Below are 27,538 nucleotides of genomic sequence, written 5' to 3' on the forward strand. Positions count from 1 at the left end.
ATAAATATCCTTTAGTTTCCCTCTTTCCTCATAAGGCGCCCTTTCTTAAGAATACTTTGCTTCCTAATGTTTAATAATAATCCCATGTTATTTGCAAATATTTTTAAGGTGGCACTTTAAAGTTTACTTTGTAATTTTGGAAGTTATTTCATGGACAAAATTCTTGGATGTTTGCATATTAAATCCAAATTCGTATTTAACTTTCTTCATAATAGAAGAGATGGTTGGTTTAAAAACTTTTTCTGCTCTCTTCTGAGGGATACCAGCCAAAGCCACACACACACACACATACAAAAAAAAAATCTTTAAGCAATGAAATCTCTGTGGGGCGATTGCTATGAAATTGACCCTGTGAGATTCTCAACTGCATTACCCCTAAAAGAAAAAAAAAAAATGCTGCTGTGACTTTTTTCCTTCTAACTTGAAAATTCTAGAACAATATATTTAATGCATCTGTTAGTTTAAATTATTTGTCTTTTTTGTTAATCAATAAAGAAAAACCTTTTATGAAAATCAAAAATCTTCATAGTGTTCTCCTTCAATTATATTTCTATCTGTATCTCCATACTATATTTTCAAGTTACGTAAACAATTCTTTGTGAGGCAGTTGAACATAATATTGGAATACATATGATAAAGTTTAAATCAAGACTCAAATTTTATATGGTGATCCTGTAGTACTGAAAAAAAAGAGAGTAACTTTATTAAATTTGAATTTCCAAATAGTGTTCTTTTACTACATATTAGATTTCGGTACCCAGCAAAATGTTCTCAAAATTTAAAGCATTGTCTTCAGAAAAATTCATCTTAGCAATGTTGTTTTTGTAAAAAAAAATAGACAGCTGTGTTAAACTTTCAGTAACAAGTTTTTTGTTACATAGAAAATTTCTAAATGAAAAGCTATGCTATAGTTAGTATTTAAGCAACAGTCTTCAAAAAGTGAGAATATGGTAATTTCCAGTGTTTTAAAAATATTCCATAATTCAGAAATTGGCACCTTATTTGTATAATCTGTGTGGAGAGAAGCTTTGTCAAAGACCTTCAGGCAATCTCCCATGAAACTGAAATTGGCATTAGATACCATAAACTTGAAGGACAAAGGTGCATTTGAGGAAGGAGTTGTATAAGTTTGCTAAAGCTGCCATAACAAACTACCTCAGACCTGGTGGCTTAAACAACAGAAATGTATTCCCTCACAGTGGGGGAGACTAGAAATCTAAGATCAAGGTGGTGCAGGGAGGGCTGGTTTTTTTCTGAGCCCCTCTCCCCTTGGTTTGTAGATAGTTCTTCTCCCTGTGTCTCCGCATGGCTTTCCCTCTGTGTCTGTCTACATTTTGATTCAATCTTCTTATACCCTCATATTGCATCAGGGCCTGTGCTAATTACCTCATTTAACTCGTTTTCCTCTTTAAAGGCTCTGTCCCCTAATACATTTGGAGACACTTCGATATGTAAACTTTTAACGGACACAATTCAGTCCGTAATGGGATAAAAGGATTGTTTTAAACGTTACAAAAGTCTCATTTTTTTAATGCACAAAGTTGAACTATAATCTACCTGCATTGTTAATTTTTTGACTTGATTAGGATAGTGATTTGAATTTAGTTTTTAAAAAATTGCTTAATTGCAAAATTGTTATAAATGCCTTTGTATACATTTATAGATAGAGTGATTAAATCTATATCAACACAGAAATTAGGGCAGAGAAATATACTCTACAGGTTCATTTCCTACTTATATAACTTAAACCTGAAATTCATGTTTGCCAGCTGAGGCTTAGATAAGGGGCTTTGGGAATTTTGAGTTCTCTCTTTTTTGGGGAGGGATATTAGATGTCTCTGTTTGGATTACTTAAATGAAATCAGAATTGAAGGGTTGGGAACATTTATTATGGCACTGAATATATCTATATGAGTTTGAAGCAGTCAAAATTAAGAAACCATTGAACAACTCCTCTGTCTTTCTTCTAGAATCTTGACTATCACTTTAGATAATATGTAACAGAAACCATAGTACTGATTGCTTTTGGGAAATCTACATCATGATAGAAGTATAAGGAATTTTTTTGGAATCAAAGGCTTAGTTTTAATCTTCCTCATTGACAATTGTAGCTGATTGACTTTCGCCTTTTGCAGATTTTATACTAGGAAAAGGAAACATGACCTTTGCCTGGTAAAGCCAGGTGAGCCTCAAGTGCTAATTGCTAGTTCCTGATGGCGTATAATCCAGGTGCAAGTTGGCCCTGTAAGCCAACTGGGCAAGGGCCATCTGCCTTAGCACATGGAGCCCAGTAAACTGCAGGAGAGCAAAACCAGCAGGTGGGTGGACTGGGGGGCAGCCAGCCAATCCTGTGGCTGCTTGTTCATCCTGCCCTGCTGCCAAAGTGGGCGTCCACTTAGTAAGAATGATTCTAGAGGAGCTGGGTTCTGGCTCAGTGGTAGAACGCTTGCCTAGCAGGTGTGAGGCAATGGGTTCAATTCTCAGCACTACATATAAATAAATGAACAAAATAAAGGCCCATTAATGTCTTAAAAACACATTAACAACAACAAGAAAAGAGTGGTTCTAGAAGTTAGGCCTGGCTCTGGGTCATCCTTAGCTTAAAAAGTGAAACACACACACACACACATGCACACACACACACACACACACACCCTGCCTTTGGACCACATATTTGACCTTTCTAGAATGATGTGACTTTAGTCTCAAGGTGATTAAGGATTGGGTTTAGAAAGGAGGTTATTTGTAACCACTTTTATATCAAACAGGCCTTAGGGATAAATCCAGTTTGCATCCATCACAGTGACATGTAGGGCAAAGATCCATCACCAGCAAAGAAAGCATCGCCCTCACCAGGTATCAGAATCTGGGATGGTCCCCCTCATCCTTATCCCTATCCAACTGTGAAGCATCTACTTTTAGATCCCATTTGAAATATGGAATATTCAGCTGAGTACTGTTGTTTTACGTTTGCCTAAAGAATCTGGCCATCTGGTTCAGACAGTGGCCTCATAGAGTAAATAGTGTTTGTGGATCATCAGATCTTTGTGGCAGCTATTCAACACTGACTTTGTGACTTGAATGCAGCCATAGGCAATACATAAAGAGTGTGCTAGCCAGGCGTGGTGGCGCATGCTTGTAATTTCAGCAAGTCTAGAGGCTGAGACAGGAGGATCAGCAACTCAGTGGGGCCCTAAGCAATGTAGTGAGATCTTGACTCAAAATGAAAAATAAATAGCTAGGTGTAAAGTGCCCTGTGTTCAAACTCTAGTACCAAAAAAAAAAAAAAAAAAATGTGCTCAGCTATGTTCCAACTAAACTTATTTATAAAAACAGGTGAATGTAGTTTGCCAACACCAGAAGTTGGTTTCCAAACTTAACCCCCTTCTGCTTAAGTTGAAGGTAGATGAAATATTCCCACTAGATTGAAATGATCATCCAAATTAACTCCTCTTCAGAAGAATTAATAATGTGATATTATATGGCACTTCATGCCATTGAAAAACACATCTGAATTCATGATCTCATTTGCTCTTTACAATGATCTCCTGAGATCATGATTACTATCTTTGTTTTCCAAATAAGGCAACTTTTCTTTCACTCTGTTCAGTGAACACATGAATTCAGATAGATAGTTAAGTGTATTTGATGAAGTTTAAGCCCAGTGGTTGAAACTTGGAGAATCATTCTTCCAAACTCCCACTCCCTATGAAGGTGTTGGAGCAGGCTTTAACTTTGAAGCTAATGAGAAGTAAGACACATGAATGGGATTTTTTGCTAGAAACCTGGTTACTGCAACTGAATGTATATCAGAATTTCCTGCAGCTTGCAATAAAAACACAGCTTCCTCTGTTTAGAGATCTGATATGAATCAGGGTTCGTCTGGAGCCTGCAACCTTGTGTATCTAACATTCTTCTTAGGTGATTTTGAAGCATCCAGCCTGATGTATGTCCATGTGTCCCTGTACTGTCAACCTGGGTTGTTGGGCTTGATGTTCCAGAACCTCAGTTCAGATCCTGAATCTTGTACTGCTGTGTGATCTCTTAGTTTCCACTAAAGGAAGGGACATGTTAATAGGATTAAGGAAAAGGCCTTGCATGTCCTGGGGTGCCAGTGAACATCAGTTTCATTCCTACATTCTGAAAACAATTTATTTTAATGGACATCCAGAAGTAGCCTACTAATAAAATGAATGTATCTTCTAAATGTCACTAGAAAGCTAATGGCTTAAAATGTGATAAAAATTAGCTGTACATTAGAGATTCTTTTTCTTTTTACTCAAAATGGGAATAAGTAGAATAGAAGGGGTGAATATCTTTCTGTATTAGTCTCATTTGGGGACATTTATTAGTGCTTCACCAGAATTGACCCACGGAGGAAGTCCTGAAAACTCAGTGTTTTCTTCCCTTTCTTCCTCCCTGTGGTAGAACAATTTTTACCAAATATTTTATAGCCAGGTATAAATACCCAAATGTAAGACATTCTGCAACAAGACTGAACTTCTCAAATTAGAATGGAGAACTTTCATATCTAGACCACCCAACCCTTGTTGGTTGCTTCCTATAAATATACCTCCAGCAAAACTTCTAATAATATTTTGGTTTTGGAGCAAGCCCTCTGACTATCAGACAGAAAATGTCAAATGCATCCAACAGGAGTTGGATGAGATAAACCGTTTCTTGCTTTAAATTTTAAAAATCCATTCTGGTTTATGACCTTAATCTCTCTGAGTTTGATTATCCTGGAATAATTTGTCCTTGATAGTGCTGGAAAACTGATAAAAATCAAACTTCAGAATCACCAGAAAGCAGCTCTTATTAGCACTTATAATTTGAATTAATTAGGTGTGCAACAATTTATGTAATGTCTGTCTGTCCCACTAGAGAGTAAGCTGCATGGGGGTGGAGCATTGTACGCATCTTCTTTGTTAATTGCTCTATCACAGGCACCAAGTGCAGTGTTTGGCATATAATGCAGAACTGATAAATATTTGTGAAATTAATGAAGGAGTCGAGGCTACATTGTTTAGCAGAAATGAAAGGAACTGTGAGCTTGAGCCACACATTGTAAGAAGTTGAAAAGAGATATCAGAGCTACGGGATGTGGTAGTGGTTGATGCAGGCTGGGTGGGCAGGGTTCGTGCCTTAGGATGGCTAATGGGAATTACTGTTTTAAAACTTTTCATCAAATGGGTGCATGTTATATTCCATCTGGTTAAAATTGAATCCTCTTTAAAGAAATAGAATGTGTAGGTAACTGCAACATCCTTGCCCTTCAACATCTTTCTGAATTCTTGGTAGCAGACTTGAAAAATTACAGACTTTTTTTCCCTCCTCTCCACTAATGATATAAATTTGTTTACTGACATCCAATACTGTTAGAGTAAGAATTCCTCCTAGAGCTTTAGAGAGCATCTCTTTTATATGAGTAAGTTTTCCATTTAGAACATTATACATATAGCTCCCATATGGTCGTGTGTAGCAAATGAAAACAAGTTAAAATGTGTTTTTCATAAAATGCTTTATGTTAACCTAAACTTGTAGAAATGAATCCATTGCTGTCCTTGTAAGAAGTAAACACATAAATGATTTACCATGTAATTGTTATATCGATAATAATTAGCTTATCTATTCATTGGCATTTTTTTAAAGAGAGAGTGAGAGAGAGAAAGAATTTTTAATATTTATTTTTTAGTTTTCGGCGGACACAACATCTTTGTTTGTATGTGGTGCTGAGGATCGAACCTGATCGAACCCCTACCGCTTGAGCCACATCCCCAGCCATTGGCATTTTTTTTTAAACAAAGTATCTGGAACACCAGTAAATTAAGCATGGGTGGCTAGCTTGACATAAGTGAAACACTTTCTTAAACTCTTTTTCTTCTGCTAAATCCTATTTAACAGTCCAATGTATCTCCCCAGGCAAAACAATTAGTATTTGATTATTTAAATACACTCCTAAAATGTGAACCAATTTCTCTGGCATGGCATTCTATGTGTCAGCCTTAGAATACTGCCTGAAACAACACATATTTATTACAACAGTCTTAAAATTAAGTGTGGTGGTATCTTCGGAAATATATTCCTTTGCTTTACCCCAGACTAATGGACTGAAACACACTTATGTTACTAGCCTGTCACTTCTGAGACACAACTGGCTGGGGAGGAGTAATTGTTCTAATCAGATCTTGGGCCAGATAATAAGGCTGTGCCTTAGTTTTGATCTGTGGAGATGCTAATTTGCTACAATAAATCACTATTGAATTTCCTTGGGTAAGGGACCAGAGTATCCATTCTCTTTTTGGAGAAGGTATTTTTTTCAACTGAATATGCAATGTTAATACTTGATTTGAAGAATTACTGAAGGGAAGACAGACTGCAACAGCTCAAATTATGAGGGATAGGAGCAATTGCACAGTGAGGCTATTTAAGATCTAATTGTTTTCGTGGTGACTCTTTTTCCACAGCTCTCTTTGTGCAGACTGCATTACCCTACATCTCTTTCTTCCTAAAACACAGCATGCTGGATATTTGTATTAAATATAGATTATATGGATCATCCAGTAAAAATATAGGAGACTCTGCTTCTCTGGTGAATTGAAGTCATTATTTTTTTCTTAGTAATGATGCTGTAAGGCTTTGGAAGAAACATTTACAAGCAAAGCATTGGCAGAGTTTTAATTTTATTTAATGACCTGCTTCCTACCAGTGATCTTGGCACCCTGTGCAGCGATTTGCAATCAATTAATCATGCAGAATGTTGTAATGCTGCAGTAAGGGCATTGCCCTCTCAGAGTCCCATAAATCCACCAGAAACAAAGAACAGGAATTACATGCTCAGAGACCTCTTCATGGGAAACCCAAATGAGGGGGTGGTTTTTATGTTCTGTTTTCTAATGTGTCCTCCAAAGCCTCAATATTTTCTTGTGGATTCTGACTTTTGAAGTCCCCACTTCTCAAAGACAGCTTGACCCTTTAGGCTCTCAGTATAGGAATCCATAAATCTGAAAATGCATAAACTTTAGACAGAGATCACTTAGGCAGGGGGGAATTCTTGATTCTTCTGGATTACTGAAAGAAGGTTTTGGTTTAGTGTTTTCCTGTGAATTGAGGGCAGTTATGTCCAACTGCAGGAGGCCATGTTTTGGGGAGTCCTGGTAGGAATGATTCAGAAAGGAAGCATGTTTCCATCCTGGAAATACACTGACATGTGCTACAGGCAGATGGTAGAAGATGGGATAGTGAGATATTAGAAGTCAGGAAGACTTTGCATACTTGGCTTTGCCAAGAGCTTCTGGAATCTGCATGTTCAGAATCTTAAGCTTGTATTCTTGTCATTTCAGAAGTGCCCTTGCAGTTAACTGTTATGATGAATTTTATTTTCTAATTTGAGCATTGAAAATATGGAGCAATTTGATTTAAAATCGAATAAGTTTAAACCCTTGGATGTACATATATTATATTGTTGCCTTTGTTCATTTTCCTACGGTTCTGTTTTTGGAATGTTCTTGTACCAAGAATATGAAAGCTTAACATGTATTCTGTCTGATTAAAAGTGAACTCTCTTTAAAGAAATGGAAGATTTTTCCAAGCTCTTTTACTTCCAGTGAGTAGGTTAAACTTCTGGCTCTTGAAGAATTTATTCCTACCAAAAAGTTGTACTATTTTTGATTTCCTGTTGGTTTGTCTGGATTGGCATAATAGACACAAGCAGAACTCATCCTATATTTTTAGATGCTTGATGCTTCTGTTCAGCATGAGCCTTAAAATAGACTCACAAAGTTTTACATATGCAAATTACTTTTCATCAGTTCCTAGAGTGGGTGTAGGAGGGGGAGAACATAATGAACATTTTGACCAAAATGTGATGGTCTGTTAGTCAGCATGTGGTAGTGCGGCCACATTTTGCATTCAGACTCCAATATGAGAAAGTATAGTTGCTCATTGGTGTCTCCCTTGGGACAGACCACTGGAGCCATACCCACCTTGAAAGTAGAATGCTGTGATCCTATAGGGGGTTGTTTGGCAGTTTAGGGTACTTCACTCAATTACCTACATCATTTGGTATTTTTTTAAAAAATTCTTTTGGTTATTTTATGCTGAACACACAATCTGAGGTTAAGGATTATGAAAAAACAGGTGCTAAATTTGTCCTTATGAGTTCCCTCTGCTCTGAGCTGGTTACGAATTGTTCACCTTAATGAACACAGAGGGGGAAGCCAGGACCTATTCTGTGCGAGCTGGGAGCAAACAAAATACTGAGGGGAAAAATCACATTAAAAGTCCCCTGCTTGTGCAAGTTATCGTAGGTTCTGGTAAGAACATAGAAAGATTTTTTTTTCCCTGAGTGATGCTGCCAGTAAATTTAAGTATTTCCTCTGTATATTTGTCAGATAACAGATGGAGACAGATAGAGATATGACTGACATGCATGTCAGATTCAATCTCTTGCCTTAATACTTAAGATATCCAGTGCCCTCCCCACCCCCACACAGTGGTAGGAGAGGAACACAGCTAAATTCTTTTTGCAAACCAAGGTAAGGCTTAAAGGTAAAACATTTAGTTTCTCAAACAAACTTATAGCACTTCTGGTTATGATTATTATTTTCAGGATTTTTTTTTTGAGAGAACTTTGGCTAACATGGAGAAGATGGGGTTCAGGAAAATTCCAGAAAATGTGTTTCAAAAAGGGCTTGATTAAACAAATGAGTCAACATTGACCCAGAAAAAAACTCTAGGGTTGAAATCTGCTTAGGTTTTTGCTCATTTTTGATCAGAATGACCACGAGCCAAATCAGACCAGGCATGTTCCTGTGAGGAATGTAGCTCTTCCCTGCCAATCAAAGATGAGAAAACAAAGAATGGCCCCCACCCCTGCATTCAAATTTCAGCAAAAATAGTTTAAAAACCCATTTTTCCAATATAGTGAACTTACGTGCATTTATCAGTACTTCACTTTTTATGTGAGGGATTTGAATGAATGGACAGATGGACGTGTGGAAGAATGCTCTTGGGTAACACTGGACTATGGAGATGGGAGACTGGCACTGTGATTCAGATGGAAGGCTTGGGAATTACATGTGGGTTCAGATCCCAACTCTGTCATTTGTTATCTGTGAAAAATATTGCACTTGTTTAAACTTATGACGTATCTTAATGTCCTCATCTTTAAAACTGAATTTCTGATGGTGTCTACTTTGCAGGTAGTGTGAAGATCATAAGGGGATATATAGACAACTCTTAGAATTTTGTGATCCCTTAATAAACATTTATTGTCATTACTGATCACTATTATATCTTGGGGTAAGAGAGGAGTAGTTATTAGGAAGTGCGTTTGGTCACTTGAGCCACTGGACTCTTTCCAATGTGGTTGCTTGTGTGGCCTGAAAGACTTCTTGTGCCTTATTTGCATATTATCTAAGTTATCACATCCCCCCAAATGTTGCACAATTCACTGGTTGTTATTAATTATTATATGACTTAAAAAGTTCTCATGATCAAATAAGACTGGGAAATGCTGTTTTGAGGACTGTAGGACTTTTTCCATGCTTTCATTATGATCATATGCTCTGAGACTCTCCAAAAGTAGCATTTCCCAAACCTTTTTAACCACAGCATCCTCCTCCCCATCCCAGCCTCTTACAGGACCTACTGTTTTTTGAAATACACTGTGGAAAACACTGATGTCAATGGATGTTGAAATCAACTCATTGCATGGGGCACACCCTTCAAGAACATTTTTTCTCCCTTGGGAACAAGTTGAAATCCAAGTGACATATCCCAGCATGATTTATCACATGGTTGTATTTTGAAACCCAAATTCAACACAACAGATTTCAGATAGAGCTTTGTTTAGCCCCTAGGCCAGCATGGGGGCCTATGGACAGGGTTGGTGTCTGCTCCTTTTAGGGCTTTGCTGGGTCCACTTTGGGGAACTTATTCAAACTCTCCTTGTGCTGGAAGTTGGTCATCCCTGATGAAGCATGGGCCTGGAGGCACACTCTGGCCTCCAGTCTCTCAGCCTCATCTCGTTCTCTTCCCTCCTTCTTACCCTGAGGTCCTGCTGTGGGATATTCTTTCAGTGTGTGAAAGACCAGGCCCTTATACCTTTTGTTCATCTGTTTTTTTCTGAATATTTCCTCAGAATATCCTCTCCTCTGCCCTTTATTCCTGACCTTGTCACCTCTTAATCCTATTTCAGGAATAGCTCTGGGTCATTTTCTAGGGGAGCCTCTCCAGATCCTCTCACACAGGGCCAGGAGCCTCTTCCGTGTGGCCCTGTGGAATCAGGAGATACTCTTATTACCTTCTGCACTGTTTTCTCACTTGTCTTTCCTCTGGACTCTGCAGTGTTTTCTACAGCTTACTTCATGTATCAAGGTGTAATTTACAGAGGCTGAAATGCTCAGCTATTAAGTCTGTTGTCCAATCAGTTGGGAAGAAAGAACATCAAGGCACAGAACATGTCTGCACCCCTTATACTCCTTTCCCATGAGCCTCCAACTCCAGCAGCAACCTATCCTCTGCTTTCCATCATCACAGGCTAATTTTGTTTATTCTAAAATGGAATCAGACCCCCCATACCTTCTTGTGTCAGCTTTGTTCACTCAGCATGTTGTTTTTGAGATGCATCCGTGTCGCGGCTTGACTCCTGGGCTGGTTTCCTTGTATTTATTACTGGATACTCTTCCGATGAGGAATATGCCACTGTTGCTTACCCTTTGTGTTGGTGGACACCTGGGTTGGTTTTTGGCTTTTGTTATTATGAATAAAACTGCAAAAAAAAATTTCTCCTACATGGATTTTTCTGAATTATGTTTTCATTTATCTTGGATAAATACCCAGGAGTAGAATTACTGCTAGAATAGGTACCTGTTTAACTCTTAAGAAGCTGTGGAACAGATTTCAAACTGACTGTACTGACTCAATCCTGGGTGGTGGGAGCACATCTCTTTCAACTTAGTTTCCCTGGAGCCCAGCCCAGTGCAGGGCACACGCTGGACACTCGGAGTGTGTTGAAGAATGAATGGGTAAGAAGCTCAAACCAGTTTTAATTCTGAAATACTTTGACAAATCCTAAATGCTTTGTCCATTCAAGGGGAAGGAATTTTCCTGGATAAATGTGGGTTTGTTATTGGCAGGCAGAAAACAGGGAACACTGCTCCCTTCTCAACCTGCTCTTGGGTCAGTCTTTCTTGTTTCAGGTTGGCAGGGTGTGCTGGGTAGCCAAGGATGCAGTTGACACAGGGCCATAGAAATATCCTGATTATTAGTAGCAGCCACTCTTTAAAAAGCCTCCTAAATTTAAGACCCATAACATTCTCATTCCAGGTCCTCCCCAACTTGGTTCACCAACACAAACCCAAATTCAACCAAACTTGACAATTCTCTTTCCATGATGACATCTCCTTTGCAATGGTGGTGGACACTGCCTGTAAGCCCTCCCAGAGGCCACCTCCTTCTGTGGACATCCTGGTGAGCCTTCAAGACACAGTTCAGATGATTTCTCCTCTCTGAAACCTGTTTGGCCACCATATCTGGAAGCTGTCCTTTTCTGGAGGGTTTTGGAAGTCATGTCCAATTTCAATAGCCATTTAGCAGAATATCTTACCTACCGAACTTACCACTCTGCAAGGTAATAGGCAGACCACATGCTTAGTGGCCTCAGCAGTCTGGAGGAGCAAGGGCTGTTGGTCACCGAGGGAGTAACTGAGGCCACTCTACATGATCTTTGGTCTTGGATCCTGCTCATGATTTTCCACTAGAGAAAAGTAACATTGTATGGTAAGGTTGGGCTTCTTCTTGAGAAGAGTTGTTTATAGAAAAACAAGCTCCGATTAAAATAAGGCAGCTAGAGAACAAATAGGGGATTTATATCCCCTGCCAGATGAGGGACCCATTAAGCCCTAAGTTTTCAATTCTGCAAACGTAATAATTATTTTGAAGTTGCTGTAAATGGTATATTCATTGCACAATTTAAGTTTTTATAGTGTTCTACATCTGGGAGTGTGGGACAAAATGGGTTAAAGGGAAATTAGCTAGCTTTCTTTAGACTCGGTGGTCTCCTGTCAAGAAGCACAAATACTAATGGCCAGAGGAACTCCATATGACATTTGTATTTACAAGACAATTTAAAATCACTTCCTTTAGGGAGAGATTGCCCCAAGGAATAGAACAGTGCATATGTTCTCTTTTGATTGTGGTTTCAGTAGTTTAAAATTCTAAATTTACCTCTTTTTCTATAAACTGTCTACTTTTCTAATTGTACAATTCCTAAAAATGTTTAATTTCCAGAAATGTCATCTTTCCTCTGATAGCATAAATTTAAAAAGAACGTCCAAGGGTGTGAAGTCTTCATTGAACAAAACATATCTTCAATATATTATGTTGTACTTTTAAGTTGTAATTATTTTTGAGCAGCAGAAACTCAAGGCTGTAATTGGAAAAGATATTTCAGAATTTGGTTTCTTAGCAAATGTTATTTCAACCAAATGAGAATTACAAAATTAATGTTTCTCATTTGGAAAAAGATTCATGTTGCACCAAGAACTGTAAATACCAATGTCTCAAAACAGAATAGGCCTGTAAGTTCTTTAGATCTCATAATTTTACAGTGGATGAAGGGGGGAAAAAAGACACTCATGGGTAGTCTGTTAAAACAAAAAATTGGAGACCAATTTTTTTTTAAGTCTAGTAGTAACCTAATTATTAAGAAGCAGGTAGAACTAATTAGCTTGGGTGTGTTTGATTTAAATGCTTGCTGCCTTCTGGTTTAAAGGAAAGCACCGCTTCTTGCATGTGTAAGAATTTTAACAGCTGTTTTCCCCTCTACTGAACCAGCGAGAGAAGTAAATGCAGCATTGAAATTCCTATGTTGACTTCCTGCCTTATTCAGCTGGCAGAGAAATGAATTGGATTCTTCTCACAGCAAAAGGAGAGGCGTGATTCTTCCTGAATGGGGAGGGTCATGCTGGCAGCAGTTTCCAGAAAGCCAGAGGCTCTTTTGCTGGGATCCTTAGTAGTCCATGATCTCTGTATCCTTAAAGGGAATTTCATGCCATGACAGTACTACCCTGTCCTGTGGCTCCCTGTCATTTAATTCAGCATACGATCTAAGAGGGTGTCCTTGCTTCTTCACCAGGACTCCAAGATCTGAATATTTTAATTTGTTTCCATTATTTAAAAATGGATACTTCTTGTCTAACTGAATATGTTATGGACAATTTAAAATATATACAAAATTAATAGAGAACTCAAGCAATCACTCTCCTACCCATCACCCCTTTAAAAACTAATGGCCACAGGACTGGGATTGTAGCTCAGTGGTAGAGTGCTCACCTAGCACATGTGAGCTCTGGGTTCGATCCTCAGCACCACAGCAAAAATAATAATAATAAGTTATTGTGTCCATTTAAAAAAATAATGGCAAGTTGTGTTTCATCTAAATTCCCACTCCCTACATCCTGTATATTATTTTGAAGTAAATTCTAAAAATCATCTATAAATACTAATTCACCCATAAAAACATTTCAGTAGATATCTCCCAAAGATAAGGCATTCATTTTAAAACCATTGTCACACCTAGGAAAAAAATCAACAATAATTCCATAATGTCAAACTATAGTCGTATGTTTAAATTTCCAATTGTTTCATCAATGTCACCTGTGTGTATCTTTCCAGTTTGTTTTTTTGGACTCCAGACCCAAATAAAGCCCACATATTACATTTTTTTTTCTTTCTAGTTTAATGTATCTAGTAATAAAAAAGTTTAATTATGAAAAAATTCAAAAATTATAGAAAATATGTATTCATCATACATTTAACAACTGTTTACATTTTGCCACATTTGCTTCCAATCTCTTTTCTTTTTAAGAAATAATATATTACTGATATGGCTAAGGACACTCCCATTATCTTGTCCTTTTTTCCCCCCTATTCAGAGTTAACCAATATCCTAAAATTGGTATATATCAGCCCACAGTATATTTTATGCATTGCAGCCCCATCACCAATATATCATGTTTTTTGTTTTTAATATTTATGTAATTATATTATTTATGTGTATATTTGCAACTTGCTTTTTCACTTATACATGTAGCACAAAATTCATAAAATTGCTACCTTTTATTCCATTTTATGAATAAGCCTATTTATTACCCCAGTAATGAGCAAGTAGGAGGTTTCCAGGGTTTTCCTATTACAGACTATACTCCATCACATTTGTGTGTGTCTCCAGAGCACAGGGATGAGAGTTTACCTAAAAATGGTAAGGATAGGATATCTACAGCTTTGCCAGGTGTGACTGATTTCTAAAGTTATTGCACACTGTTACTATCCCCAGCAATGTGTGAGTGTTCCGGCTTTTCCATATCTGCCTCAACACTTATCATTGTTGAGTTTCTAATTCTTTTGCCAATATAATGGGTATGAAGTGGTAACTTATTCTTTCCATTGATTCTTTTCTGATTAGCAATGAGATGTAGTTCCATTTCATAGTGTCAATATTGGCTTTTTAGGCTCCTCTTCTGGGAATTCTCTGTTTATATACATTTTTTTCCTCTTTTTCCCTAAGTCATAGTAGATTTTGAAATCCCCAAACTGCCCACTCTGAGTTATACAGAGAAAATATTTTTGAATTTTTAAAATAATATTTATAATTATATCTGCACACTTTAAAATTGAAAAGGGACATTTGTGAGAAGTGAACTTTTTATTCTTTCGTTTTTTGGGAGTGCGGGGGCGGGAGGATGTGTACCAGGATAGAGCTCAGGGGTGCTTAACCACTGAGGCACATCCCATCTCTTTTTGTATTTTATTTGGACACAATGTCTCACTGAGTTGCTTAGGGCCTTGCTATGTTGTTGAGGCTGGCTTTGAACTCACAATCTTCCTGCCTCAGCACTCACCAGAGCTGCTGAGATTACAGTTGTGCACCACTTGCTTCCACAGTGGGCTCCTTCAAGATGGAGAAGAATCAACCACAAGTGCAATAAACACTTGGAGTGCTGTTTCTGTATTCTGAGACTTAACAATTTGCCTTATTATTCATTGGCATATTTTGTTTCTACTTCTCACAATTTTCCTCCAAATCCCCTGTATCTCTCTCGATACTTTACCAATATTATTTTACACACAATACATCTAATATCTGTCAGCTTTATTTTCTTTTCTGGAAATTTTGTGTTTTTTTGAATTTTTTTAAATTATAGGTATTTTGACATAAACACATGGGGTACAACCCATTATAGTTTTGATTCCATTCTTGTGGGTTGAACATGACATGGAGTCACACTCACTGGTCAAGTATTCATAAATTAGTATAAAGAAAGTTATGTTCGATTAATTCTACTGTTTTTCCTATTCCCATCTCCCTTCCCTTCATTCTCTTTTGTCTAATCCAGTGAACTCCTATGCTTCCCCTCCCTATCCTCCCTTGTTATGGGTTAGTATTCACATATCAGAGAGAACATTTGACCTTTGGTTTTGGGGGATTGGCTTATTTCACTTAGCATGATATTCTACAGCTCCATCCATTTACCAGAAAATGCCATAATTTCATTTTTCTTTAAAGATGAGTAATACTCATTGTGTATATATACCACATTTTCTTGATCCATTCAGCTGTTGAAGAGCACCTGGGTTCATTCCATAGCTTAGCTATTGTGAATTGAGCTTCTATAAACATTGATGTGGCTGTGTCACTGTAATATGCTGATTTTAAGTCCTTTGGTTATAAGCCAATGAGTGGGATAACTGGGGCAAATGGTGGTTCCATTCCAAGTTTTCTAAGGAATCTACATACTGCTTTCCAGAGTGGTTGCACCAATTTGCAGTCCTATCAGCAATTTATGAGTGAACCTTTTTTTCCCATATCCTCACCAACATTTATTGTTACTTGTATTCTTGATAATTGCCATTCTGACTGGAGTGAGATAGAATCTTAGTGTAGTTTTCATTTGCATTACTCCAATTGCTAAAGATGTTGAATATTTTTTTCACATATTTTTTGACATTTGTATTTCTTTTCAGTGAAGTGCCTGTTTAGTTCCTTTGCCCATTTATTGATTGGGTTATTTGTGGGTTTAGTTATTGTTGTTATTGTTTTGTGTGTGTATATGTTAAGTTTTTTGAGTTCTTTGTATATTCTGGAGGTTAATGATCTATCTGGGGTACAGGTGGTAAAGATTTTCTCCGATTCTTTAGGCTTTCTGTTTATATTCTTGATTGTTTCCTTTGCTGTGAAGAAGCTTTTTAGTTTGATGCCATCCCATTATTGATTCTTGATTTTACTTCTTGTGCTTTAGGAGTCCTATTGAGAAAGTGTGTTCCTGAGCCAATATGATGAAGAGTTGGGCTTACTTTTTCTTCTAGTAGGCACAGGGTTTCTGGTCTAGCCCTAACGCCTAGGTCTTTGATCCACTTTGAGTGAAGTTTTGTGTAGGGTGAGAGATGGGGTTCAATTTTAATCTACTAATATGGATTTCTAGTTCTCCTAGCATTATTTGTTAAAGAGACTATCTTTCCCCCAATGTCTGTTTATGGAAATTTTGCTTTTAGTATCCTCTGCACTTCTGTTCCAATATGAACTTGCTCCCCACTTCTGTCACCTGCCACTTCTTGGCTCTCTCATGTTGAATCCTCTTGCTCTCCATCCCAGGCTTCCTCCTTCCTGGGACTTCACTTTATTGGGTTGTAGGTGTGCATAAAGTATATCTCCAGGATTTTTCCTAAGAAGAGATGAAGTGAAAGTAAATTTTTTTCTGGATTACTTGAAATGCCTTTTAAAATCTCATTTTTGCTACTACGATACTCCTTTACAGCTATTTTTTTTTTTTAGAAATTTTTTTAATCTTTCCAGCGTTCTGAAAGGTTTGTTTCTTCTGCTTTCAAGGGTTGTGCTGAGAAGTCTAATTCTGTTCTGATTCCTGATCTTTTGTTGGTGACCTATTTTCATCCTGGAAGCTTTTCTGTCCTATCTTTTTTATTCCTACTATCTGAATTTTATAACATGCCTTTATGTGATCTTTTGTTAAAATTATTTTTACCAGTTATTCATTAGACTCTTTCAACCTGGAGGCATATTCCTTCAAGTTCTGAGAAATAGTCTTTTTCTTTTCATTTTCTTTCAAAGAAATAATTCCTTCTCTTCAGTTATGCCTTCCTGGAACTGATCTGGTTGGAAGTTAGATCTCTTGTATCCTCTGATTTTTCTGTTTTCTTCCTATTTACATTTACTCACATTTTGTCGTGTTTCCTAGGAGATTTTATTTTCTCCTTTTTAAAATACTTTTTCTTTTAACATTTTTTTATTAGTTGTCAATGGTCCTTTATTTAATTTATTTATATGTGGTGCTGAGAATCAAACCCAGGGCCTCACATGTGATAGGCAAACACTCTACCACTGAGTCACAACCCCAGCCCTTTATTTTCTCCTGAACATCCTGCTGTTCTGTCAATTAAAAAAAATCACTACCATAATTTTAATTTCTAAGACATTTTCCTTGTTTCTTAGGGGTCAATGTTTTACAGAATCTTGTTTTGTGGCTGAAAGTTCTCTTAAATATTTCTTTGAAGATAATAAGTATGATTTTTGGGAAATTTTCTTTTGTTTTCCACATTCCTGAGTTGTGTTCTGGACTTTTCCAGTTGGATTTGTCTCTGTGTTTATTTTAGGCTTCTTCTGCCATGTTCCATAGTATACCTACCATTTGTACAAGAGATGTGTGCATGTAGAACAGTGCCTGGAATTTAACAAGTACTCAATGCATTTTTTTTTTGTCATTTTAAAGATTTTCCACATGCCTGGATATTTATAGATCACCTTGAAGTACCTTAAAAAATAAATGTAAATATTGAGACTTTACAGGAGAAAATGATGAAAACATAAGCCACGTTAGTGTTCTGAGAAATCTAAGAAGTTTTTCAGTTCAAAATATATAAACCTTCATCTGTTTTGATCAGTTTTGAAAAGTAGCCTGAATAATGCATTAGAAATAATGGGAAAACTGCTTAAGTTTTTAAACTCCTGACATTTCACATGTATCACTTTAAGTTGGAGAAAATTCAGGTTTGCCTTTACAGAAGCAGTTCTCACTTACATCCTGATGTACTTGGTAGCTCAGGAATTACTAATAATTTGTGGCCTATTTTATGTGTGGGACCCCCAATAATTTGAGCAAATATGTGGTTGTGTGTTCTGCTGTGAACGTTATCCAGTGTTGTGGGGAGATTTGAGGTCTGCCACCTAGTTCACATGCTTCAGTAGACCAATAAGGACATGGACATTCACTATATGGTTACCCAAGATCGAATAATAGTAGCATCTCAGTGGGAGAAGCCTGGTTATGCAATTCTAGCTTTGTTACATCTTCAGTTTGATTCTGCTAAGATAACAAGGATCAAACAAAATGAGATTTTAAGGTCTTTTCTAAGCATAAGAATTCCAAATTAATGATTTCCTATGAGTCTAACCACAGTAGATAGAATTTTTGAGCCAAACATTCACAACTCATTCATTTATTTGACAATATATATTGTTGGAACTAGCTATACTACTTTATTTCTTAAATGTTACTTTATTTATTTATTTATTGGTACCAGCGATTGAACCCAGGGGCATTTAACCACTGAACCACATTCCCAACTCTTTTTATTTTTTCATTTTGAGACAGAGTCTCACTAGGTTTCTTGCAGTCTCACTTAGTTGCTGAGGCTGGCTTTCAACCTGTGATCCTCCTGCCTCAGCCTCCCAAGCCACTGGGATTACAGGGCTGCACCACTGCACCTGGCTTAAATGTTACTTTTAAATTTTAAATGAATTCAAACTTTAAAGGCCAAAATTCCAAAACAACTTTATCAATTTATTGCTAAGGGAAAATACAACCAGGATAAGTTATTTTTGGAATCACCTAGAAGGTAGTTTTCTAGGCAAGATCAAGGACTATACCTGAATCAATAACATTTTTATTGTAGCTATAAACTCAAATGAACCATATTCATTTTATCCACTGTTTGTATATCTTTCTAAATAGAAGCCTATAGACACACTTTCCAATGACGTTTGTATCAACTTTAGTGCAATTATATGACAAGTCATTGCCACGGTATCCATTTACATCAAATATATAGAAGCTACATTGTTGGAATAGCAGAGAAGCCTTTATAATATTATAGTCCAAATATATGGAAGGCTACTGATTTTAAAATGTTATCATGGAAAATTTCAAACATACAAAAGCAGAATAATTTAATGAATCCCATCTACCTACACTGAACTTAACAATCACCAACTTTCAGCCAGTCTTGGATGGATGTCCTTTTCCATCTCTTTCATATTGAGTTATCTTTAAACGAATCCAGGACATCCTTTAATTTCACCCCCAAATACTTCAGTATCTTTCTCTAAAAGTTATGACTTGCTTTTTAAACATCTTCACAATATTATATAAAATGATATAATTTCTACTTAAAATCATGCTGTCAGTACTTGTCTTTGATAGTTTCATAAATGCCTTTTCCCCTGGGTTTCTTTAAATTAGGGTCAAAATAATTTCATACATTGTGTTTGGTTGCCATCTCTCTTAAGACTCTTTTAATGTTCTCTTTTCTTTAATCTTATAATTTATGTACAGAAAAGACCACATTGTTCATTTGTTGAAAAGACCAGGTTGTTTGTTTTTTTTTCCTAAAAATATTTCCATACTCTGGACTTTTCTGGTTGCATTCCCATGGTTTCATTTAATATATTCTTCTGCTCCTTAGTTCCTATAAACTGGTAGTTGGGAACAGAGATTGGATGCAATGCAAGTTTTATTTTTCTGACATGAAAATATCTCCATGGATAGTATTATATATTTCCTATTGCATCCTATCATGTGACACACAATGTCTGTTCCTCTCTTTAAGATATTAAGATTGATCCCTGGGTTCAGATGTTGCCAGCCTGATCTGTTATAAAGTTTCCCATCAGCTTCTGTCTTAATAGTTTCAGCAGCCATTGATGATTATATACAGGGTTATGATCTTGTAAATTTGGAAAACTTCACCTATTTCCACTTTTCACCCCTAATTTTTTCTAGCATCAATTATTTACTTTTTTGTTTTCTCTTAGTTTATAATGGACTTATAGTTCTCTATGACCTGGTCTCCAAAGGGTGTTATATGGAACACAATACTATAAGGTACACTATTGAGAAAAGGCTTCCTGAGTGGGGGGTATGCCTCATAGTGCCTGCTTTCTTCCTCCGAGGGATTAAAATATACATGAACCTATTCAAGCTCTGAACAATTTGTCAAATAAGAAGCTTGACTTACCTGGATTTTCACCAACTTATTTGATCACTGTTTTCTTTTATTATGAATGCTTATTGGTATCCTGCTTAGAAAAATACTTTGAAATGTGCTTCAAGGATAAGGTGAAAAATGTTCCCCTGGGACTTGCTGATTTTGAGGTCATAGTGACTTAACGATGGCACCTTCTTGAGAGAAAGATGAATCAAAGTTCAGGTGGCAGATTCATATGTTTCACTGGTTTTTGTTAATATAATCTCATCTTCTTTGTATTGATTGCTTCAATTTCTTTGTTTCTTTTCAGCTTACTTATATAACCAATATAGAATATTCCAAAAATGTTAATTATGAAGGAAATAAAGTCCAACTGTCACAATCACAACTTAAAAAAATTATAACACAATTTGCTTTCTTGACAAATTTGTATGTGCACATACCGCACACACACCCACCCACACACACACACATGCACGTTCCAAAGCTCATTTCAATGATTTTATTTCAGGTGTAATATTGGTACACGAGGAATAGAAAGGGAAATCATAAAGCTAATTTAGATTTTTTTGGTTCAGATATCAAGTCCAGATTGGTTTTTATGCTAGAGGCTCACATCCTGTTTGTGGCTGTCTATGGAAAATTGAGTTGAGCAAAATTAGGGACAGAGACCAATTTTCCTTTGCTCTGAAGATACCTCAAGCTCTCTACAATAAAAGTTTTCCACTAGATGGAAAATATTGTTCATTAATGCTCCTGAGAAAAAACAGTGATTGCCAGTAATGCCATCAGGAAATGATTTTTCAATGTTTCAGAGTGTAAGCATGAATCAATCACTAAATAGGGAATACAACTTATTTTTCAGAGTTGGAACATTAACAATAAAATCATGGGTATTTGAGGTATAGTTATTCTAGGAAAGTGTGAATTTTGATTTTAGGAATGTGCATGAGGAATATAGTCATGAGAAGTACAAGTTAGAGCACTTGATTAAAATAAACAAGGGCAGAGCCAAGGCTGGGAAGGAATGAGGTTCTGTTCTGTGACCCCCGTTGAAAAAGATGGAATGGGATGAGACGTGAGGGGCTTGAATGGTGCATCATCAGTGATTTTGACAGTAGACTAAACATGCTCTAGTGCTGGACTTCTGGGTTCTTGGCCATTGGGTACACTGTTGGGCTAAATTCAGACTTTGGCAGTTGATGTTTATGATGAAAATTACACAGTGATTTTGAGTTTAAATAAAATTTTCATTTTAAAATGAAAATGATCATGATTTTAAATGTGTTTCTATTCAGAAGACGGCCAAGTCTACATTAATTCAATATTTTTACATTATAAACAACTCTTTCCTGTTTTCACAAACTTGTTCTTTATGAAAATGAAAGTTGCTCTTAGGCTTAACAAGAGGAGAGATCAAGTGTAGATTTTTGAGTGTGGATGTTATTTTCAACTCATTAGTTAGCCTTCCAAATTCTATCTTTTGAGGATTGTGTGTGGGCTTGCCTCAAATATGTTGGAAAAACCAAAGATAGAGGGATGGAAAAATGTCTGACTGCTACCATAAAAACATTATTTTAAGTACAGCTTCAGGTAATGAATTTGATTGCACTTCCTGAGTAAAAAAAGGTAGGAAAACACATTTTTTAAAACTTCTAGTATGTTACTTGATAAATCATTGTGCCAAAGCACACATGTAAAAAGTCACATGCTATGTGACAAGTTTGAGAGGCCTTCGTGATGATTTCGATTCAATCCTTCATGAGCTGATGTTCAGAGGGGATGTGACTTGTCCAGGGTTTTTTCTTTCCACCTTGTGGCTTAGGAGATTTCATTTGCTTCATAGTTTAGGGGGCACTTTATTCATTCTAAATATGACACACAATTGTATTTCACACATGGAGTCTTAGACTGGTCTTTAAAAGCAGCTAATTATCGAGTTGGCTCAAAAGAATAATAATGATGAGCTGATGGGAGGGTGACTGATTCTCTTCCCTGTTAGTTAGAATTTCCAATACTGAGTGAGCAAAGTCTGAAGATGATAAATACAAATGTCAACAAACAGGCTTCCACTAGGGGATAAAGATCAGGAGACTTAGGGAATTGTCCCTGATTATCAGTCCTCTACGTATGCATATCCCTTGGCAGCTTGGGTATTTTTTTGCCCCATGTGTCCCCAAGAGAAAGCAGCCATGCCAACTAGAATGTGAATAGCTGTAATTTAAAAAACTGCATCAGGAGACTAACTTAGACCCCACAGTGGTCCTCATAAATATGAGGGTGGAAATTTCTTGTGGAGGATGAAATTTTAGTCTGTGAACAGAACCCTCACTATGAAGCAGAAAAATCCCTGAAACAAGATTCTACTTTTCCACTTGCTATAGCCAGGTTTTGGGGTTTTTTTATGTGCTTCAGTCTATTTGTCCTTATTTTAAACTTAATAATACTCATTTTGTTTCATTTCCAGAGATATGGTTAGGATCAAATTAGTTCTGTTATGTCAAGAGAGACAGTGTTGGTTCTTTTCAGTCTGAAATTTTGTTTCATTATAAAGTATTCAATTTTTAGTGGACCAAAATTATGATTGAATTAATACTTCTCTGTTAATTAAAAATAAACCAATCTATTTTTATCTCCTATTAACAGGCATTTTGATCATAAATGGAATTGGATGATTAATTTTACGCCCCAAGAATCCTGCTTTTGGTATCAGCAATGTTTAATTTTCACAAATGTTTCTTTCAGCTTAGGGTTCTTGTGTGATGAGAGGACTCTCTAGGGTAAAACTTGTGGAAAAAGGTGGCTGGCCCTGAGAAGCGCACTATTGCTGTGCTGGAGTTCTTTCAGGGTTGAAATGGAGTAATAAAGCCAGAAATCATGGAACGGTTTCCAATTTCAAAGACAGACTGTCTGACCTTGCCTGCATAGTTCAGGTAGAAACCAAGAAGGGACACAGAGAAGGAAATTGAGTTCCTGTCCAGGTGACGCACAACCACAACAACATCCAGCAATATATCTGAAATTACAACATGGGCCATTTTACCGTCGGGTTCAACAAGCTCTTGTTAGAAATGTTTTCTACTATACTTTTGTTCTAATTTGAAAGCATTCTGATTAACTCTCTGCATTCACACACACACACACACACACACACACACACACACACAGTTTCCCCACCCCACCATTCCTTCTTGGTCCTCTATCTTCCTAAGTTCAAGCCTGCAATTTAATTTAAGGTAATACTTTCTATTATGCATTTGGTTCCCTGGCTTGTTCTTTGGACAAGTCTCTTGAGGCCATTAAAGGGACTTCCTAGGTTCTCAGACCCATCAGTGTTCGGGACCTTTTGCTACATGTTTCACCTCCAGAGGAAGGAAACTTACATGGATTAAGAGCTTCCCATGTGCCTGGCATTGTCACACTTGTCAGCAGTCACCTCCCAGATCCTTGTTCAACAGATGATTTTTCCTTCTCAATGTAATATTTCTTGGCCCTGGCTGGATTCTCTTTTGAAGAGAAGCCTGTGACTGGCTGCTTGGGTGACTGCTCACTCAGCTACTTAGAAGTTTTGAGAGGTTTTTTCTTCCTTTGAAGTTGTGTGATATTAACATGAGCAGTTTAACTGGGACTTTTTGAATTTAAAATGGCTTCATTCAATGGCTGGAGGAAAAAAATGGAGCGTATGAATGTGTGTCATGGCCACCGACAGGCATACTCTGTCTGCCAATGAGTAAAAATGATGGGGAATCATTCTAGATTGATATGCTCTCATAGTGAAATCTGTTGGGAATATTTGTGTTTGCCTGATTAAATGGACAAGGTTCCTAGATCTGCAATAACTGTTGTCAGTTTTGAGAGGCTCATGATGTCTTTTGCTTTTGTATTTTTTTCTCTTTTTTCCTTTTTGGTAAGTGACGGTTCAAAAATATAGAACCTTTGGGAGGGCAAGTATTAAACATCCAGGTTCTCTTAACTCAGAAAAGATGCACAAGCCATTTCTGGCACACTGAGAAATGAGAGCCCTGAGACTCTGGAACTGCTAAGCAAGTGTCTTCACAGGTCACGGTCCTCTGAATAGAGAGCCAAATAACTTCCTAGCTGCATGATGTCCTGCTTAGAGTTTAGCCTGAGGACAGCTTCTGCAGTCAGAGAGGGTCCTGGATAAATGGTGGCAGTTAGAAACCTCCTCTCTAGTTGTTTTACCTGTTGTTATTGAGTTATTGGCATTTGAGGTAAAGATTTGGTATCAGGGGCAGGAGAATCAAGTCACCTCATTTAGGTGGATTTTTTTTCTTTGTGCCCGTGGGCATGTAAAAGGTCAGTGTCGAGTCAGGGCCAGGGATGGCCTAAGCCTTTGAGCATGCTGTGGAGGGCAGCCTCCCTCCCTCCTTTCCTTTCCTCTCCTTCGGGGCACAGTTCAGCTTTTGGCACTGCTTCTGGAGGGTTCTGTGTCTACTTCCTGTGGCCCTGCTTGGCCCGACTCCATTGGCTCAGCCTCCTATTGGAAATTTGGTAATCAAAGAAATGATGGATAGCAAAGGCCACCACCTCCCCTAAGATAGATCCTTGTGGGGACAGGTCTGCTGTTCATTTCTGCTAAGCCTTGTGGACTCCTTTACTAGCAACCAAAGATCTGTGTCAGAAGGGTAAAGGTCACAAGCATTTTTTTGTCATTAGAATGCTAACAGGCATGATATCCATCCAGATAATAGATGCTTTGAATAAGATGTGGCAAGAGTTAGAATGGCCTCTGGTTAAGGGACCTCAGGGTAGTTCACCCTCCCTGCCCACCTGGATTTCCATGCCTGCTCTACTTTTGGTTCCAACAGAAGCTGGTTATTTGTAATATTGCCATATGGCTGTGCCTCAGGGAGGGTGGTTAATGGAAGAAGTGCAGTGAAAATGATTTGCAGCAAGTGTCTTTCTTCAAATCAATCATCTCTCCTTTAAACCACACTATTAAAGGGTTTTACCAGAAAGGGGCAGGGGCAGCGCCCTGCTGTTGCTAGGTAACCAGAAAGGGGGGGCGGTGTTCAATCCCAGCCATAGTTGATATTGGCTTGATTTTCTTCAAGAATCTGTCTACTCTTGCTATGGATTCTGTGTAGTGTTAACAGATCTTCGCAATGGTAAGGCCTGAGGGTCTCCCTCGTTCCTCGACTTCTTTCTCCCCATACCTTGCCCATACCAGTGAAGTCCCATGTACTTTGTGATTTGAATATTGAGGTCATTCCTTAACTTTGAGGTATTCTGAGGAAAGGTGCTTTGCGGATACAAATATGGTTTACTACGTGTCACTGGACTATATTTGTGTTTTCAAGTCCTGGACCCGTTAATAAAGTTGGGGTTGGTGACCTCTTCTCAGAGGTAGCCATGATTTAACAGCTGTGAATAGTAACCTCTTCGTTTCCCATGACGGTGGATTTTGTAAAGGTGATTTGTAGCCACGGAGATATTTCTGCACACAATATAACATCTCTTAATGATACTGACAAAAATCATTAGATATCTGTTATGTTCCTTTCTGCCAGGGCTCCGCCTTTCTCTCTGTGGCTGACTTGCCTGGGTGTGGCCCTTCCTAATCTTTGAGATCTAGTTTCATGTGCTTTGTGTCCCAAGCTGGCTGTCCTGTAACCTGTGCTATCTGTCTGTTTCAGATCTGGACACCTCCCGAACTGAGTCCCCAATCCCACAGGACACAAATCCACACTACCAACAGCCACAGACATTTATAGCAGAAGCAAACTTAAATCTACAGACAATGGCCAGACAAGATGGGGAAGTTGGAAATGGAGCTGAAGAAAATATTTTTTACCTCTAAATGTGTGTCATTATTTTTTCAAACAAGCAACAGACAAAACCACTGGCACTTCTGACTTGTGTGTATGATTATACCCATATTGGTTTATGAATATTTACCATTTCATGCAAGTTGATTTTTTTTGCATGAGTCTAATAATTAAGTTATTGAAAACAAAGTTCTGTTTGTATAATCTTTAACTTATCACACCTACTTTCAACTTTCTGGAGGAGAAACTAACTTGAATAAGCAGAGTATATTAAAATTGTTTTGACTCTAAAATTCCACATCGCATTTTTTGCACAGTCATCCGGATTTTTGGAATGTTCTTTAAGATCAGGATGAAGCAACTTGGATTTAAAGAGTAATGTTCATAAGGGGTAAACTTTCACTGTCTCAGCAGTTGCTTATTAAGACTGGCCTCAGTGCCCAAGAAGGCAGGGGAGGCTATGGGAAGGGCTTTGTCTTAGTTAGCTTGTAAGTGTTCATTTCTCTTTGGAACATCAAAGGTGGAGATCTGTCTTTATTACCATTCAACCAATGTGTCCTGTTGGGTACCTGTTCTGACTCGGTGACCACTGTGCCAGAGACATAGTCTGAACATGCCTAGGACCTAAGCCACATGCTCTGTGACATATTTTATTGGTCCTGATACTGGTAGGGTTTCAAGCCACAGTTCAGCAGCATCTTTCAGCCCAGCTCAGATACCTACGCCTGGACATTTTGATACAAATAGTAAAACTCTTTCAGCTAGCCTCTCACTGGGGCACTTGGAGCACCAATGACTAACACTCACTGGAAGGGACACTTCCCTTCAGTTCTTTAAAGACGGAAATGGCTCAGTCTTGATGAGATGTGCTGCCAGACAGTCTTTTCCATAGAGGGCAACTGGGACATCTTGCTTTCTGTGTACTATGGGTCTCTGTGAGAAAATAACCAGGAAATATTTTTATTTTGTTCTTCAGAAATATTTGTATATGTTTTGTTCAGTGTCAATAAATATCTTTTATCTCCTTATTTCACTCTGTAATTTTACAGGACCATAGTAAAGCACACATTTCACACACATATAAATCTCTCCTTATGAATAGTGAAAATAAATCAAAACTATTAAATTCATCAGAATTATAACATTTCCAGGAAGATGTGATAGAAAGGGAAGAAGAATCCACTCAGATCCTGATTTTGTTTTTCCTACTTAAAGTTATTAGTTGTATATCTGGGTCATATTTTTACTTCAGAAGTCAAAGTTAAAGTTATTAGTTGTATATCTAGATCATATTTTTATTTCAGAAGTCAAATCTTTAAGTTTTTAGAGAAGCTTTTCTGGGGAATACTCTGACACATTGCTTCTGGCCATTTTTTGTCACATTTTGTCTATTAAAAAGTTCAGTGGCTGTGCTTTCCTGAGAATGGCCATAGCTTATTAAAATTCTAGTCAACCACTCCAACTCC

The 27,538-nt window shown here is 37.5% G+C and overlaps 1 protein-coding gene across 1 annotated transcript in view; it reads left to right on the plus strand.

Moving 5' to 3' along the window:
• Arhgef28 (Rho guanine nucleotide exchange factor 28) overlaps nucleotides 1-27,014 on the plus strand; it is a 290,628-nt gene extending 263,614 nt beyond the window's left edge. The window contains exon 36 of the mRNA XM_076857144.2: nucleotides 25,941-27,014. Coding sequence (XP_076713259.2) covers nucleotides 25,941-26,104 — 164 coding nt within the window. The 3' untranslated portion in view covers nucleotides 26,105-27,014. The remainder of the gene's footprint in view (nucleotides 1-25,940) is intronic.
• Nucleotides 27,015-27,538: the final 524 nt, after the last annotated feature.

The sequence above is a fragment of the Callospermophilus lateralis genome, chromosome 5 (genome assembly GCF_048772815.1).
Source record: "Callospermophilus lateralis isolate mCalLat2 chromosome 5, mCalLat2.hap1, whole genome shotgun sequence".
NCBI lineage: Eukaryota > Metazoa > Chordata > Mammalia > Rodentia > Sciuridae > Callospermophilus > Callospermophilus lateralis.